The sequence below is a fragment of the Babylonia areolata genome, chromosome 23, assembly GCF_041734735.1.
Source record: "Babylonia areolata isolate BAREFJ2019XMU chromosome 23, ASM4173473v1, whole genome shotgun sequence".
Classification (NCBI taxonomy): domain Eukaryota; kingdom Metazoa; phylum Mollusca; class Gastropoda; order Neogastropoda; family Buccinidae; genus Babylonia; species Babylonia areolata.
Window position 1 is genome coordinate 12,939,891 of NC_134898.1, and position 17,628 is coordinate 12,957,518.

At 44.1% G+C, this 17,628-nt stretch overlaps 1 protein-coding gene across 1 annotated transcript in view; it reads left to right on the forward strand.

Moving 5' to 3' along the window:
• The first annotated feature begins 4,287 nt into the window (after positions 1-4,287).
• The window catches only part of LOC143298003 (ras-related and estrogen-regulated growth inhibitor-like), a 138,647-nt gene continuing 125,306 nt past the window's right edge, over positions 4,288-17,628 (forward strand). The window contains exons 1-2 of the mRNA XM_076610648.1: positions 4,288-4,549; positions 12,913-13,993. Of these exons, the coding sequence (XP_076466763.1) occupies positions 13,924-13,993 (70 nt within the window). The 5' untranslated portion in view covers positions 4,288-4,549; positions 12,913-13,923. The remainder of the gene's footprint in view (positions 4,550-12,912; positions 13,994-17,628) is intronic.

Consider the following 17,628-nt stretch of genomic DNA (forward strand, 5'->3'; position numbering starts at 1 on the left):
AATCCAGGGCACCCATGCAACTTGAACAATATCGTATTTCCGCCGACCACTTCAACATGCTGTGTTTCAGGTGGTGTCAATCCCTTTCCAGTCACTGTCATAGGATCGTTATTTGCGTCGGCCATATCACCTGAGGTGGGTGAACATTGACACTAACCCGAATAGAACGAACTAGAAACACGCTAATCGGTCAAAGTTTACGCCGCCGAGACCTTGAAGAGCAGACAGTGAATCACAGAAGACCAGACGATGTTTTGACTGCTTGAGATACCCCCATGAGGAGAAAGAGCGACAGTTGTGAGTTCTACTGTGTAAACAGAAGTCAGTAAGTATATAACTGCACGGGAGTACATTAGGAATAGCGAGCGAAACCCTATAAGCTCTTTGCTGAAACGAAAGTAAAGACCATTGACCTGTATACTTTGACGTTCACATCACATGCTTGTGAAGGCTGGATGGAAAGCCGCGAGCTGGACATTGTGTTTCCGTGGTGTGTGCTGGTGTTGTCACAACTGTCCAGCAATATTAAGACAAAAGCATCACTGAGCTCAGGAACACCCATATGGCCGGGGTTGTCACAGCATCCACATCTACAGCCAGAGTTCAGTTTCAGTAGCTCAAGGAGGCGTCATTGCGTTCGGACAAATCCATATACGCTAACCACATCTGCCAAGCAGATGCCTGACCAGCAGCGTAGCCCAACGCGCTTAGTCAGGCCTTGAGAAAAAAAAAGGTGAATAAATGATAGATAAGCGTACATAAATAAGTAAATAAATAAATAAATAAATAAACAATAATTATAATTAAAAAAAAAGGTAGTAGTAGTAGTAGTAATGATAATAATAATAATTAAATAAAAAACAACAATGATGATAAATAAGCAAATAAATGTAAAACATGAAGACACACATTCACACATACACCCACACATGCATAACAGGTATGCACCAAACATGCAGTTTCACAGATATGAAAGCACCGTCAGATACACATAAACGTACATGAGCCCCAACACACAGACACACACACACACACACACACACACACACATTACCCTGCACGTTCTCTGCCCCCCTCCTCCACACACTCATTTCTAGGCTACGTATCGCAGCTTCCACGGCACACACACACACAGATGAACACTTACTTGTACAAGCACACACACATACGCCCATATCCTCCACCCCCACCCCCACACACATATATACAAAGATATATATATACACACCCGCACGTTCCAATATCCCGTTGCTCCCACAGTGTAGGCATGCATACACTCACTCACCTCATCCTCTACCCCCCCTCCCCCCCGCACCTCCACCTTCCCCTCACACACACACACACACACATACGCACGTGCACAGAACTCTCCTGACACTTGTGTACACTTACACCCTTGCGCATGCACAAACGCACTCAAACACATAGACCCACACAAACACACACATACACACACGCGCAGAGGCTGCCACTGCAGCCAGAATCTGACTCGACTAAAAAATAAAACACTTACGGAACAAGAATGTCCAAGCAATTTGTAGATCTTGGATTTATATAATAACTGCATTTGTTTTCCTCCACATTCACGTTGTTACACACACACACACACACATTGCCATTGGGACAAATCAAAGATTAACCATGTCACCTTTACCCCCAGTCCATCTCTGGCTGTGACATATCATCCCAATCTGTTACAAACCTTGGCATTTACTACTTCTCGTTCGTCAGGTTGGTATCTGCTTAGATGAAGCACTCTCTGTGGATGCACATGTCAAACACTGACGCCGTACTTTGTTCTGTAAGTTACGCAGATAGGCAAAGTGCGCACCTTCCTTCCCACTACAGCTGCTATCAAACTCGCTGTTTCTTTCATTCTGTTTAGACTATACTACTGTAACTCATTCCCAACTGGTCTGCCTGATGATAAATTCTATGAACTTCAGAGCATTCAGAATCATGCAGCCCGTGCTCCGTAACCTCATACATGAGAGTGAAACATCTCTGCTTCACACTTCACTGGCTTCCTGTGAATACTAGAATAGAAAGCAATATATAAATGCTTGTCTTTGCATCAGTGACTCTGTCACAATATGCCATCACGTCTTTCAGATCTCCATCTATACCATCCTTCTAGGACACTACGTTCTTTTGACTCCTCTCTGCCGACAGTCCCTCGGTTCTTCCTTCAGACCTTTGTCGATTGAAAATCTTTCTGTCTTTGGCCCCACTGTCTGGAACTCCCTACCCCCATTCCTCAGAAAAAAGTCAGTTTCTTGATTTTTAAAAAGAACCCGAAGACACATCTTTTTAAACTTTATCTCAACTGATGTGTGCGTGCTGGGTTTTGTCTCCTGGGTATATTGGTGTTGTGTAAGGGGTGGGGTACTGTGAACTATTTGGGCATTGTGATGTATGCGACTGGTTTTAACTATTGGGATTCGTTTTGAATATTGTGCTCAGTTTTAAGTATCATGTGTTGAAGTGTTGTCTGGGACTGAGACTTGTGTTAAGTATTTATGATTTTAGATATGATGTATGTGATCGGTTTTAAGTAGATTGTTATTCGTTTATAACTATCGTGATATGACCCCCGAAATCGGAGTATGGCTGCATACATGGCGGGGTAAAAACGGTCATACACGTAAAAGCCCACGAGTGTACATACGAGTGAACGTGGGAGTTGCAGCCCACGAACGAAGAAGACGAAGAAGCATTGTGGTATTAGTGTTCATTGCAGTATTGTGATATGAAATGTGCATTATTTGGGTATTGTGATGTATAATATGTACGACGTATTATCATTATTCTCATCATTAGTGTGTGCATGTGTGTGTGTGTGTGCGCGCGCGCGTGTGTGTGTGCAATAACTAAATTTCCAATAATTTATATTTCTGATTCGCCCACAGGAGCGGCTGTTCACACATCGAAGAACCTGTACAAAACAGGAAAACTGGAAACAGCAACAATGAAGGTTGCGAAGACGATGACGGCATATATGTGCGTGCGTACCTATGCGTATGTGCGTGTGTGTGTGTGTTCGTGTGAGTGCTCTCTTTCTCTCTCTCTCTCTCTGTGTGTGTGTGTGTGTGTGATGTAAGCTGAAGAGTGAATGGAGGTGAGAGACAGGGGTAACAAATGATTTGGTTAAACGTGTATCATTCAACTTGGAACGAGAGAGATATTGTTAGTTCACAAGTGCCAGGCAGATTGTTTCTATCCTTTCCCAGCAATGTATATTCTCATTTAACGAAATTGTTAACGTTGCATCGTAAAGGAAGCAAGCAAAATTAACTTTGGACAAGTCCTTTTTCAAGTCATTGTTCAGAAGTGGGCCGCTTCCTGTGCCCACGTGTCTCAAAAACAAAAGGATTGTGTTAGGGTTTGGTTCTGTGGATCTCTGCAAAAATAAACTGTTGAGGTATGATTGACCTAATTGAACATTTTGTTTTGGTGGTAGCCTAAATAACTCTGCATGATACTATTGATAGGCCTACACATAAAAACACTCATTTGCTTTTGAAGACACTTCAGCAGTGTACGTGGACGTAGATCGCTTACTGAACATTTTTGAAGATAAAAGCTGGTTTGAATCTCTCGTGAAGAAACACAACTAGACAGAGAGGAAAGGTGGAGTCTGGTTAACACGTTTTAAGTATTTCACTTCTAGTTAACACGTTTCGAGTCTTTTACTTCAAGCAGAAGATTCACACTTTCAGTCTTCACAAGGCCGTGAAAAACAGTCCTCGGCTGGAAATGTGGCCTTCAGCTTCTTTCAAACTGGAATCCCCCCCCCCCCCCCCCCCCCAACGATGATCACGAGTTAACGACATCGGTCCTGTTTGCCTGCAAGTCAAGTTGTTCGGGTTTGACCAAAACTAGCCCAGTAAGTGTATTGAAGGCGAATGTTCTGGAATGGTAATACGATAACATGGTTAATAACGTGACGTAATAACTTCTTTCGTCACATCGTAAGTTACGTCACATCTCGGAGCTGATTGAAAAGCCGTCGTATTTCACAGCCAATCAAACTGCATGGAAGCACGAAGGCGTAGCATTTTGAGAGGCCCGGGAGGGAAAAAGGGAAGGAACGGAAGGTCGTACGTTCGCACGCGCTGGGGTTTTTATGTCTCAGTATACAAATACGTTGTTGTTTTTCCATCCTTGAGCCGCGCACGCGCATAGCTCGCGCCGCACGTGCAGCGGTATGAATTTCTCGCGCTGTAACCGGGTGAATGAATCTACTCAACTCAAGCCGGGGTAGAGAGAGGCGTCAGTCTTCATCTTGCCTCGCTTCGCTACCCAGCGTACCTCGTGGTGTGGAGTCGTTGTGGGGGTTTTGAACAGGCTAAGCCAGTTGCTCACGAAGACGCTTGTTGTTGAACGTCTGTGTAATTGATGAGGATTCTGTTTGATTGTTTTTGGTGGTGGTGCGGTTCCGAGAAGTTGTGGGGACTCGTTTGGAGTTTATAACCGTTTACTGTTCAGTTATAACGGTTTCGGTATCCCGTTTTGCTGGTGAGGGCACCCCAGTTCTGCTTTTGAATTGGTATGAAGTTCTTTTTGCTTTGAATGTGTTGACCGAAGTTCAGGGATAAAATCCGTGATTTATTGATCTGTGTAACCGTCTGTCAGTATCGTCTCATACTGATTGATTGTTTCTGGTATTGTGTATATTCATGTCTTATGTTTGCTTCTTCATGTTATAGTACATTTTTTAGACTTCTTTTTCAGACATGCCAATGTTCATGTCATGTTTAACACACACGCACGCGCGCATGTACGCACGCATGCACGCACGCACACGGCATGCACATACACATGCATGTAAGCACGCACGCACGCACACACACACGCACACACACTGACGCACGCAAATTACACACACATACACACGCACGCACGCACGCACGCATACATACGCGCTTGTAGATGTACACATGGAAGGAAAAAAAATCATCCTAGTTTTTAAAAAAATTTAAAAAAAATTTTTATTATTATTTTTTATTTATTACTCTTTTGCACTTGTAAAGAAGGCAACTTCACACGTTGATTCGTTTCATTGAAGGGCTTCAGTGTTTGACTATGATATATTTTACCCCGTTACTTTGGAGCCGGTTTGGTTTGGGCAAGATATGGTCGCGTTTCCGTAACCCCCAGACCCTGCGTCCCCTCTTAGCCCACGATTTCTCGTAATCCCACGATGATTTAACTCATGTTGAGAGAAATCGAGGGATTGCGAGAAAGTGTTATTCCCTGCCCACGTCAGTTTTCTTTCAATTGCAAGAAATCGTGTTGGGCGCCCCCACGCTTTCCTACAATGTGTGAGAAAGTGTGGAAGTCCCCTGTTTTCATCAAAAGATTTCCCTTATCGTCGGGGTTGGTTTCTTGTCCGGCTTTTACCAACACAAATCTTAAAGAAAACGTTCTTCTTCTGCAGCCCAGTTAAATCGCGCCCATCAGCAACCTACCACAAAACGAGTTTCATCAGCATACTGATGTTGGTCGTCACTTGGAAGAAGAACATGAAGACTAAGACGAAGAAAAAGAAGCAGCTTGTCAGGTCCACAGAAACATGGAAATGATTTAAACAGTGAAATCCTAGGGATCAAGTCTGCTAGCAAAACGACAGAAATAAAAATGAATTTAGTATGTAATGACCATAGCCTCCTCATTCACACTAAAAAAAGAAGAAGACAGTTTCCCGATTTGTTTCTGTTGTATCTGTTATGTGGAGGCGCTGCCGTGGCACAATCGGTTAGGCGTTTGACTGCTGATTCAGTGTTCACCAGTGAAAGGCGGGAGGAGAGTATTGGGTCTCGCGTTCCTATGCAGAGCCTTAGACACAGTGAATGTGAATTCACTGCCCCCAAAGCCGTAAAAGGCTGTTAACCATAATTATCATGTTCTTTACCTGTTAACCGGCTGATGAGAAGAGCTAGTGGCGTGGTCTTTAACTCACTCAGTACGGCCAGGCCTCTCTTCTCCTCTACACAGACCCCTCGGATGTCCAGTGGGTGTCTGAATGACCCAACCTTTAGCTTCCGTCGTCAGAATTGTGGTTTTCTTTGTCAACATTTACCTCTTCAGTATAAGAGCCTTCCGACTGCAATATTTTGATGATGGTAATTGGGGTGAAACGCTGTTAACGTCGTCTCTTTCGCCGTTCGTATGGAGAGAGTTAAAGCTGTGGCGTCCCTTCATGTCGCTGGTCTTGTTTGTTATTGATCGTCAGTTGAACGTTCCTGGTGACTCAGTGCAGCACCAGCCAATCATAGCATATAAATGGTTAAACGTTATACTTTCAGTCTGAGGGTCCTGGGTTCGAATCCTGGTCGCGGAGCCTGGTGGATTGAAGGCCGTGGAGATTTTTCCGATCTCCCAGTTCAAAAGATGTGCAGACCTATTTGGCCAGTGCCTAAACCCTTTCGTGTGTGTATGCATGCGCGGGTCAAAAAAACCAGACACGCATATTAAAGATACCGTGATTCATGACAGCGTTCGGTGGGTAATTGAAACCAGCAGAACACACCCAGCATGCACCCCTCCCCACCTCCCGGCCCGCTCCCTCCTCCCCGAAATATGGTTGCCTGTATGGCGAGGTAGATTGGCGAGATATGCACGTGAAAGCCCATGCACTCTTATGAGTGAACGTGGGAATCGCAGTCTACCAGTGCAGAAAAAGAAGAAAGTCCCAGGCATCGTTTACTTTCCATTTCATTCACTCCAGGTCTCCCCAGGAAACTTGCCATCGCGGCTTCGCCGTTTTCTCCCGAATAGAACCATCAGTCGTGGAAATTTATACTCCCCTGCTTTGGCAGTACGACTTCCCGCTCTCATAAATCTGTCACACCAACGACCATCAGTCGTAAAGCTTGAGGTAAAGTCATTCCACTGATTTCCGTTGAGAAGCGAGTGGCAGAGAAGTATAAAAAACAAAACAAAACAAAACAAAACGCCTCCCGTGTAAACACACACACACACATATGCACGCGCACACGCACACATACGCACGCACACACACATGCACACACACACATGCACACATAAATGTACAGGAAGCAGAAATGCTGTGGCAGCTTCCTGTTGGAAGCATGACTCGGAAAACCAACACGCCCCCACACGAGCAATTGCAAGCTCGCACTGACAAGACATTTCACACACAAGCGCAAGCGCGCAGATAGACGAGAACAGATACACTTTCTCTTTCTCTTATACACACGCATGTATGCGCGCGCGCACACACACACACACACACACACACACACACACACACACACACACTAACAAACGCACACAAAGGAACTCAAAATATTGTGACAGCTTCCCGCAGGAAACATTGAAACGAACCGTCTCCCTGTCTGACACGCTTGTGCAGGTACAAATAAACAATCTTCAAACACGTACAACTACCGTGACAGAATGACATAAACACACGCGGGGCAAGGAAGGGTTTTGGGGATGAGAACACTTCAGATGTTGTGTAACCTGTGTGTCTTTTTCTTCTTTTGTCTCTTGCTTTCACCCATATTCTACCGGGTGACTGTGTGTGTGCGTGTGTGTGTGCGTGTGTGTGGCTCCTTGTGTCCGATACTTTGTTCAGAGACATCACCTACACACCTGGTGCAGTATTTTGTGTTGGTGGAAAATTATTTGTGCAGAAACCTCCCGGCGTCCGTGTTTTTCACGTCACGTGCTAGCGAATTAAACATACACTACTACACACACACACACGCGCGCGCGTACACACAAACATACGCAGGCACACACGCACTGCACACATACCCCCACATCTCTGTGTGTGTGTGTGTACATAACTACATGCGTGTCTGCAAGAACACACATGAGCGCACACGTACACACACTGACACACATTTATACACAATACAGACATTGCGTGAGCTTCCCCCAGCGTCCACAACCCCATGCAAGTCCACATAGTTACAGGAACACACACACACACACACACACTGGACACATGCATACGTACACATACTGCACTTCTTCCCTCACATAGACGCGCGCGCGCATCCCTCCCTCCGCCCCCCCCCCCCCCCCGGTACCCACACACACTGTGTCAACGCCTCGCACTCGCAACACAAACCGAGGCAGATGGAACAGAAAGGAAAAAAACAACAACACGGATCCACAAACGCTGGAAGACACAGAAGACGGAAGAAAAAAGAAAGTTCCCTTCCGCCAGTTGCGGAATGGTTAGCACACGTAACCGCCGTGGAAAACTCTCAGGCCTGGGGTTGGGTTATACCGGTATAACACCTGGAAATGACTCCCAGGACTGTTTGGACTCCACTGGGGCAGGCCCAGAAACGCCCCTCCATGGAGTTATTCCTTGGTCGGACTTTCTTTATTGTTTACTCCACCGCATGTCTCATATTAATTCTACTTCCCTTTTTTGGCCCATCGGCTATCTGAAAATTTTCCCCAAAGCTCGGGTGTCGTGATATGCATTATTTGTGTGTGTGGAAGATAGAGAGAAACCTTGAGGATGTCATTTAGGGGCAGAACTGGAATGATTCTGTCCCACGTCATAACAGACTCTGAAGGATTGAATTCGGGCCAGTTGTAGTGCCCAAAGATGACTCCCTTTGGAGTTATTTTCAACTGGTCCTAAACACACTCCGCTCACGTTCGTGTGATCAGATGCCGCTGATCTGGTTTAACTCCTTAATGACTGTTGGATTCGAAAAGATTCCAGCCAACAGTGACTCAGCGTGGACTGCTTTTGTGGCCAGGTCAGGACTGGAATGTTTTTGGAAGCCATCCAAAATGAACTCCACCCATTTTTTTTTTCCACCAGTAATATGCTAATTTGTGCTTTCTAATCAGTTTGACCGAGATTTCAATTTAAAGGGCGTAAAGTCATTTCAGGGCAAGGATTGGAGCCTTCCCCTGACTGACTCTCCACTTTCAGGCCTTCCCCAAAATGACTCCTCGGTGTTAACTTTGGTGTGGGGATCATTCTCGGGTATAACACCGTCAGGGCTGTCAGACACCCGCGAAAGGCACACAAGAACAGTCTATCCTCATGGGTGCTCAAGGCTTTTTTTCTTTCTGTTTTTTCCCGCCGCCGGAGGGGCGACTGGGGGGAGATTGCCGAAACACACCAGATGTTGCGTAAACTGAGAATCTCCTACTCCCCCCCCCCCCGACCCCCCTCCCCCCTCCCCGAATCATCCCCTGAACCTTTTCCTTTCCCATTCTATTCCTTTTTTTTTTCTCCGCTGTCCCAGGAAACCCTGTGTATGATAGCGTGCGCTTGCAGCGATTGCGCTGCATTTGTACTTGACATATCAGAGAGAGGGAATGAGAGAGAGATAGATATATAAAAACATGGAGAACGAACGAACTTTTTTTTAACGAGGGAAGTGGAATAGGCATGTATGTGCTTTTTTTTATATCCAGCTCTCCGGGCAAAGAGAAATGAAATCAAAATATACACAAAACAACAAAAGGTTACAAATATACTCAAGTGCACAGTAGACATTAAAGGTACATAATCACAGTACTTGCATTTATGACAAAATGTATGTAAATATACATGATTATAGTGCAATGAGAGAGAGAGAGAGATGATGACGATGATGATGAAAGTATTTACGGCCATTTCTTCAGAGAGAGAAAGTGAGAGAGAGAGAGAGCTCAGATCTCAGATCTCAGAACTTAAACATGATAATTATACACTGAAGAATTCACGAATAAAGGATACCTGCCTAAATCTCCATACACCATTTTGTTAGGTGTCCTGGCTGGAACACTCAGAAATCTTTTACATGCTAGCAGGTTTACTTTTTCTGTTCGTTCCATTCTGTCTAATCCCCGTGTCTCGGATGTGTATAATGATATTGGTTGAATCTGAAAGTAAAAATTCTGAAGCCAATTTTAAACCGGCAATAAGTGATTTTGGTGTATAGATCTTTAGATACTATTGACTCGTCTCTTACTTAAAAAAAAAAAAAAAAAAAAGAAAGAAAAAAAAGCCTATATATTTCATCCTCCGCATGAATACTGACAACAAACAAGTTTGCTTGCGACCAGACACCGTTGCCACCAGACCTGTCCACATCCATGACTAAACAGTGTTTTTTGACTCCAGGCACCAAGCGTTTCTTGTCACTTTCATCTAGCTTTCAGAATATCAAATAAATGTGTCTACGTAATCTGTGTACTTTCATTTTCAACATTAACCAATACCTGATACACATCATAGCACTTTTTTTTTCCGAAGCGGATAGCATCGTAATTCTCCGTATGCTTGTAAAGCGCTTTAAGTAGAATGTGGCGGAAAACGTTTACTTTGCATGCGAAAGCATGAACTTTCTCAGTATTACTCAGTCAAATTAGACGCCACATCAGAGAAGCGTACAAAACAATGGTTTGACCTGAGTATAAAGAAATCTGAAGAGACAGCCTTTGGAAATATATAATTTCGTCTTAGTCAGTGGATGAACGTTTACCTCTCACTGATAAGGCCTCCACTCCTCTCTTTACAGTCATTTTGTCGTAAAACCCTAACCCTAGATAATCTTTTATTCATTTTCAAAATATAATGCATTTCAGTCGAGATTCTCAGTATATATTCCTTAGAAAAAAAAGTCTTTGCAAGGAATGTGAAAGCAATATTTGAGGATGTTGCAGTTTAGGGCAAATCCATATCAACAAGCGGCTTTTAAACCAGACACTGCTTCATAAAAAATCCAGAAAACTGCCCACCATGTGGACCCATCCTCCTCTCCCTCCCACCGTCCTTCCTTCGCGATAATTAGAAGGCCATGAAGTGAAGATCTTCATTTAGCTGAAGCATCCTGAAAGTTCTGGCATCAATGTTGAGCTCTGGGGAAGAGGACCCTCGATGTATTCCCTGTGATGAGCTTCTCACCGTGAAACACGTGCTCCTTGACTGTTGGGATCTGCATGACGTTAGACAGACATTACACGGCGGTTTCTTTGAAGACCTTGTTTCGTGATGTCCCTCCGTGGACTCTGATGGACTTCTTGAAAGAAGTGAACATTTTTAATCAGATTTGAAGGTTTTAAATTATGGAAGTTTTTTTTAAAACTTTGAGTGGAAAGTTTGAAGTGGTGATTCGTTTTAATTGTTTGTTTTTTTTACCCTTGTAGTAGTTACTAACGTGGCGATAGCCTTGAGATGGCCTTAGTGTCGGCGAGGCTCTAAGCACCATAATTTCATTTCATGTTGAGCTCTGCTTAAGGACGGGACTGAAGGAAGAGAGGTTGGTAGGAAAGAGAGGTGACGACGGAAAGAACCTACTCTTTTACTTACTATTCGAGAGAGAGGAATGAGACTTCTGACTTTCATCTTCTATTGGTTTACTGTTCTTCGGCCATTGGCCTGTATACAAAATCATACAAAAGAATACCTATATGAAAATGGACAATGAGCAAAGGGAGAGAAGGGAAGAGAGTGTGTGAGAGAAAAATACATACAGAGAGAGAGAAGCCAATCTGGAGCATTGGCAAATTTGTTTTCTGTAAAAGTGTGTGTGTGTGTGTGTGTGTGTGTGTGTGTGTGTTATACTACACAGAAATCTCCCAGGAACGGATCTTGGTTGCATGTTCTTTTGGTTGCTCCGAAGAGCATATTGCTGGTCTGGGTTCTAGCCCTACCGGCGAAAAGACCAATCTAGTTCTAGTGTGTAACATCTGGATTCAAGTCCTGCCGGCGGAAAGACCAATCTAGTTCTAGTGTGTAACAGGCCTGGGTTCTAGTCCTGCCGGCGAAAAGACCATTCTAGTTCTAGTGTGTAGATTGGTCTTTTCGCCGGCAGGACTAGAACCCAGACCAGCACTCTGCAACGTGGGCTCGTTCCCTTACGGGAGGGGGTTGAAGAAGTAAAGGGGTCACGGAGGTCACGATGGAGGTGGTGTAGTGGTGGTGGTGGGGAGACCAGGTGGGTTGGTGAAGGAGCAGGAAGCTTCAAATGGTTCCACAAGAGGATGATTGGTCCGTTTTCAGCTGTGACGGAGGTGGGATGGGGTGGGGAGAATAACGGGTTTTACGGTACAAGGGCAAGGGGAAATACGGTACCAACAAGTGGTTTGCACCAATCACAGGCTCTTCAGGCTCTTTTAATGATGGGGAAAAAAATGTTATTGCCCAAATTCTAGCGCCACCCATCCTTCCTTCCTTCCTTCCGACCGATCATTACAAGGCGATGAAAGCAAGATCTTCCTTCCTTCATTTTTCACCCGAAATTCCCTCAAAGAGCCTGCAGGTTCTCTGGTAGCAGGGCCACTGGGCCTCACAGGAAAATGAAAGGGAGAGATAGGTTTGAAAGAGATGACTGAACCCCCCCCCCAAAAAAACAAAAAAACAACAACAAAAAAAAACCCACACAAAACCCCCCCAAAAATAAACACACACACACACACACACACACACACACACACACACACACACACACAAACACAGCAACCGAAAATCACCACCACCACCACAAAACACTACGCTGATGGGCTGTTTTTGGAAACTGAAGAGGGGGTATGAGGGGGAAGGGCGAGAGAAAGGAGCCGGAGAAAGACAGAGGGCGAAGGGGAAATGTTTGAGAGAGGGATGGGGGGGATAGATAGATTGATAGACCGATAGTTAGATAGGGAAAGAGAGAGAGAGGACACGACACTCCATAGACATGGTTTATCTAACGACACTCCATAGACATGGTTTATCTAACCAGGGTAATGAAATAAGCAATCAAGCATTGCTTTTTGAACCCATCCATGGGGTATGAAAGAAAATGAGAAAGAGACATACAGAGAAACACAGAGACAGAGAGACTGGGACATAGCGAGACAGACAGACAGACAGACAGACAGAAATAGAAAGACCCCCTCAAGATCTCCAGTGAACACATCTGCTCATATGATAATTTGCAGGCAGGGTCCTTCCAGACTTCTAAAGCGGACGGCCGGCAGGCGATGACAGCGAGCTAAGGGCAGGGGCAGAGAACTGAGCTCCTCCATCACCACCCACCCAACCCGACACTTCTCCTCTACAGACAGCAGATCGAGGGAGAGAATCCACACGCCCCGTCTGTACTTTGAATTCGTTCTCCTCTTCAGCAAGAAGACACGGACTAAAGTTATTTCATTTTCCACAGGGTTGGTAAAAACAAACGAAAATCATTACTCTTCTTAATTTGAGAAGCGAGTCGTCTGTCCAATACAGACATACGGTGGTCGGAACTTACACTACGGAAGTGCGGGTTGGAATTGTGAAAGGTAACTATTTCTATGAACATCAGTTGCGTAATTTAAAAGATATAGTTTTTTCAAGATTGTTCTGTGAGGCACCAGTGTTGAAGTAACTCCTTTAGTGGTCGATAGCTCGAGAATCCCGGAAGTGAAAAGTTTATTACATCTCCAGAGGTGACGTTTTCTTCTTCTGTGCGAGAACGTGGACATTTTCACATGGTTTTTGAATGCCATTTTGTTCGTAAGTGGAAATAATCTGTTTTGTATGTGCTACTTGAAAAAACAACACCACTTACCACTACGTCGGGAGTTTACATCAGTTTTCATCAGGACTCAAAGTAATTCTTAATCTGCGTTCTGCTACAGGAACTACATAGAGTCTGTAGGCATAGCTCTTTTGCTACAGTATCCTCCAGAAGTTGACGGGTTACCCCATCAGAACGGACGTTAAATATTACATCGGTTGCCTGAACATCATTCATCCCCAGAAACAGTCGTTTGCCTTACTTTGGGTGGTAGTGGTAGTGACATTATTTTATTCGTCAGTGAAATCAGAGTTAACACACCACAGTATCAATATTGCTCCTGAAAGATAAGACCTACATTTGAATCGGAAGACCCTTGGGTCCACTTTGCTGCGGTGTTTTTGGATGCTACAGGGTTGTCGTGTCGCTCGTTCGGACAGCGGTCATCATGTCTCAGCCTCGGAAGTTCTCTCAGGCCAAAGTGGTCATCCTTGGCGGGCCCGGGGTGGGCAAGACAGGTGAGTGATGAGGGGTGTGTACTGTGTGTGTGTGTGTGTGTGTGTGTGTGTGTAGGGGTAAGTGGATGTGTGTGTTCGCGTGTGGGTGTTTGAGCACGTATTTATGCGCTGTCGTATGCGGTGTGTTGTGTTGTATAGTGTCTATCTTGTCGTATTGTTGTTGTTGTGGTGGTGGTGGTGGTAGTGGTTGTGTGTGTGTGTTGTGTGTGTGTGTGTGTGTGTGTGTGTGTGCGCGCGCGCTATATATATATATATATATATATATATATATATATATATATATTCATTTGTTAATTTTTATCTCTCAGAATGTATCTGTCTCTCACCCTCTTTCTGTTCTATCCTTTTCAAAATAAAAACACAAACGCACACACACACACACACACACACACACACACACACACACACATATACAGGACCCCCAAACTAGTTGCCATTCATTTATAGTTCATTTTTGTCTCTAAAAATTCATCCCGATGTCTCTACCCATTGTTCATTAATTCATTAATGCACGTGTGCATTGTTTCTCTCTGTGTCTGTCTTTCTCTCACCCTCCCTCCCTGCCCCTCTCTCTCTTCCTTCTTCCGCCTCTCCGTCTCCCTTCCCCTCTTTTCTCTCTCTCTCTCTGTCTCTCTGTCTCTGTCTCTGTCTCTCTGTCTCTCTCTCTGTGTGTGTGTGTGTGTGTGTGTGTGTGTGTGTGTGTGTGTTCACGCACCATCATTGCGCGCATACCTGGCCCTGCGTATGTAAGAGCTCTCACGCACGAATGCACTTGACAGGATCAGCGTGAGAATAGTAATGGAATGCGTCGTGTTCGTGTGTTTGTGTGAACTTCTTCCAGTTGATTTTGGCTCTCCAAAAGCATTGATGTCCATTTGTTGTCATTTGTAGATTTTTTTTATATTATTATTATAATTTCACAGATATTATGTCCCTTTTGTTGTCTCTGATCATCTTTGTATTTTTTTTTCTCTTTTCTGTCTTTTTTTTCAGTATTCCGTTGCTGTTATTTATTTCTTCTTTCATTCTTTTATCCCCTCCTGTGTTGCATCCTTCTTTGCTTCCTCCCTCTTTCCCTTTCTAAAGACTGTTTCCAACTCGATTCGATTTTGTTTTGCCACGGGATTCAGTGATGAGAGCGGAATCGTTCACCTGGTCCATTGTTTTACTCAATCCTTGTTTCTGTCACAGTTTTTCTTTCTTTTCTTGATATGTCTATCTTTCCAAGTCAGGTGATGTTTCTACTGGAGGGCGAAGAGTAGATGGTTTGATACAACCGGTTACACACATGCACGCGCGCACACTCACACACACACTAACGCACACAGCCACACACACACACAGAGAGAGAGAGAGAGAGAGGAGTCTAAAGTCTGAATGGTTTATTGTATAGGCCTTTCTGCTCGTGACAATAGGGATAAGGGGAGGGGGAGACTTTGTGTTAACATCCATTATAAAGACAGAGACAGAGAAGAGAGAATAATGGAAGATAGTCTTTACAATAAGCTCTAAGTAGTGTCCTGCTGGTAGTTTACACACACGCACGCACGCACGCACGCACGCGCACGCACGCACGCACGCACACACACACACACGCACACACACACACGTCCACACACACACACATACATACTTCGTTTGTTACCATCGATAGTGAAAGAAAAGAAAAAGAAAGAAACACACACACACACACACACACACACACACGCTCGCACACGCACGCACGCACACACACACACACACACACACACACACACACACACACACACACACACACACACACACACACACACGCGCGCGCGCGCGCGCGCGCGCACACGCACATACACACACACACAGTGGTGGTGGCTGGAAAAGAAAGAAAGATATTTACACCCTTTTCAGGTTTCATCTTTAAAGTTTTGTTTTTATCTCTGTCTTGTCTTATAACATGATCGTTCCAGACTTTCGCTTCAGAAAGCTTCCAGAGAGACGGGATCCTGTCGGAATCCCTGATTGTTACACGAGAACAGGAAACTAATTGATTAAGTCGTCAGATTAACGGGTCTCATTAACTGAAAGTTGGAAAAAAACATTTTCGCCAATTAGTGAAATGTTTTCTCCAACGAGCACTTTGTGGGAAAGTTTCGTTCATCCACCCAGCCATCCTTCTATCCATCCTTCATACACCCGTACATCTATTGTCCAAATCATCCGTCCATATACCCACCCAACCATCTGTTTTTGTACTCATCCACATATCTACACACCCACATATCCATCCATCCAGCCATCCGCATACCATCCATCCATCCATTTTCATTAAATTCCTGCTTGGTTTTATTTGCCTCACCTTTTTTCGTTATTGGCGATTTATTCATTTTTGGTGGGGGTGGGGGTGGGGAGTCTCAATTCTTTAAGTTGTTTTTATTTGAAAGAAGTTTTTTTTTGTTTAAATTTTTTTATATATATAAATCTATCCCCCTCTCTCTCTCTCTCTCTCTCTCTCTCTCTCTCTCTCTCTCATGCATAAGGGTGTGTGTGTTTGGGGCTGAGTGTGTGCATATGTGTGTGGGTGGGTGGGTGTGAGTGTGTGACAGTGTTCCCTTCATTATATTTTTATGATGATGATGGTCCGTTGATTAGTATTATAATTATCATTAGTTGTAGTAGTAGTAGTAGTGGTAGTGGTAGGATTTACCATTGTTATTATTGTTGTGTCTTATCGTTACTGTTTTTGTTGTCACAAGGACAGATTGGAAGACTAGGCAATGCCTAAAATCTTTATCCTTGAGTGATAAAGTTTTTGAATCTTGAATCTTGAATCTCTCTCATGCTGCACTTGATAATTGGGCGCTTTTTGTTCAGTTGTGTTTCAACGGCCAGGAATGTGAGCTACCTGTTCACATAATTTTTTGTTTTCCTTTTCTGCACACAGTGATTATTTTTCGTGTGTTTTTACCTCATCTTATTTATCTATTTTTTAATCTAAAGTAATTATATGATTGTATTCAGAGACAGAGTGAGAGAGCCGGGGAGAGAGAGAGAGAGAGAGAGAGAGAGAGAGAGAGAGAGAGAAAATCTGACTGACAAACTCTTTAATGAGAAGGGAAGAATCCCATTTTCGCGTCGTTTCGACATTTCACTGCCAATTATTCGGAAGTTTTTCCCTTCTAAATTTAGATTTCTGTGGGCGTCGTGTGATCAGACTGAAGTTTGATTCAACCACCCACCAACCAGGGAAGGGGTGTAACTCTAACTCTCTCCACAGAACCACTCCCAGGGAGTAGATTTGCGACATGTGCAAAAATACTGACGGGAGTACGTTCGTTGATTGGGGAGGTTGTCATTGTCGGACGTCACGTGGAAATCCTGTACACGTTGTCATGGTCACTTGATACTGAGAAAACTGACAAAATGTCTATTTGTTTATTCATTGTAGTGTTTCTCTATGTTATTCGTCCATGAATTTAGATAGCATTTGAACGAAGATAAGTGAAGGTGAACTTTCGGCCTGAGCAAATGAGAACAATTATGAAAACTAAGGATGCGGAATGTCTGAGCCGCGTTTCTTGTTTTGACTTTATCTGATATGTTCTGATCATTTTAATGAACAAGGGTGCTTCTATCTGTATACTGTCACGATCAAAGCATAC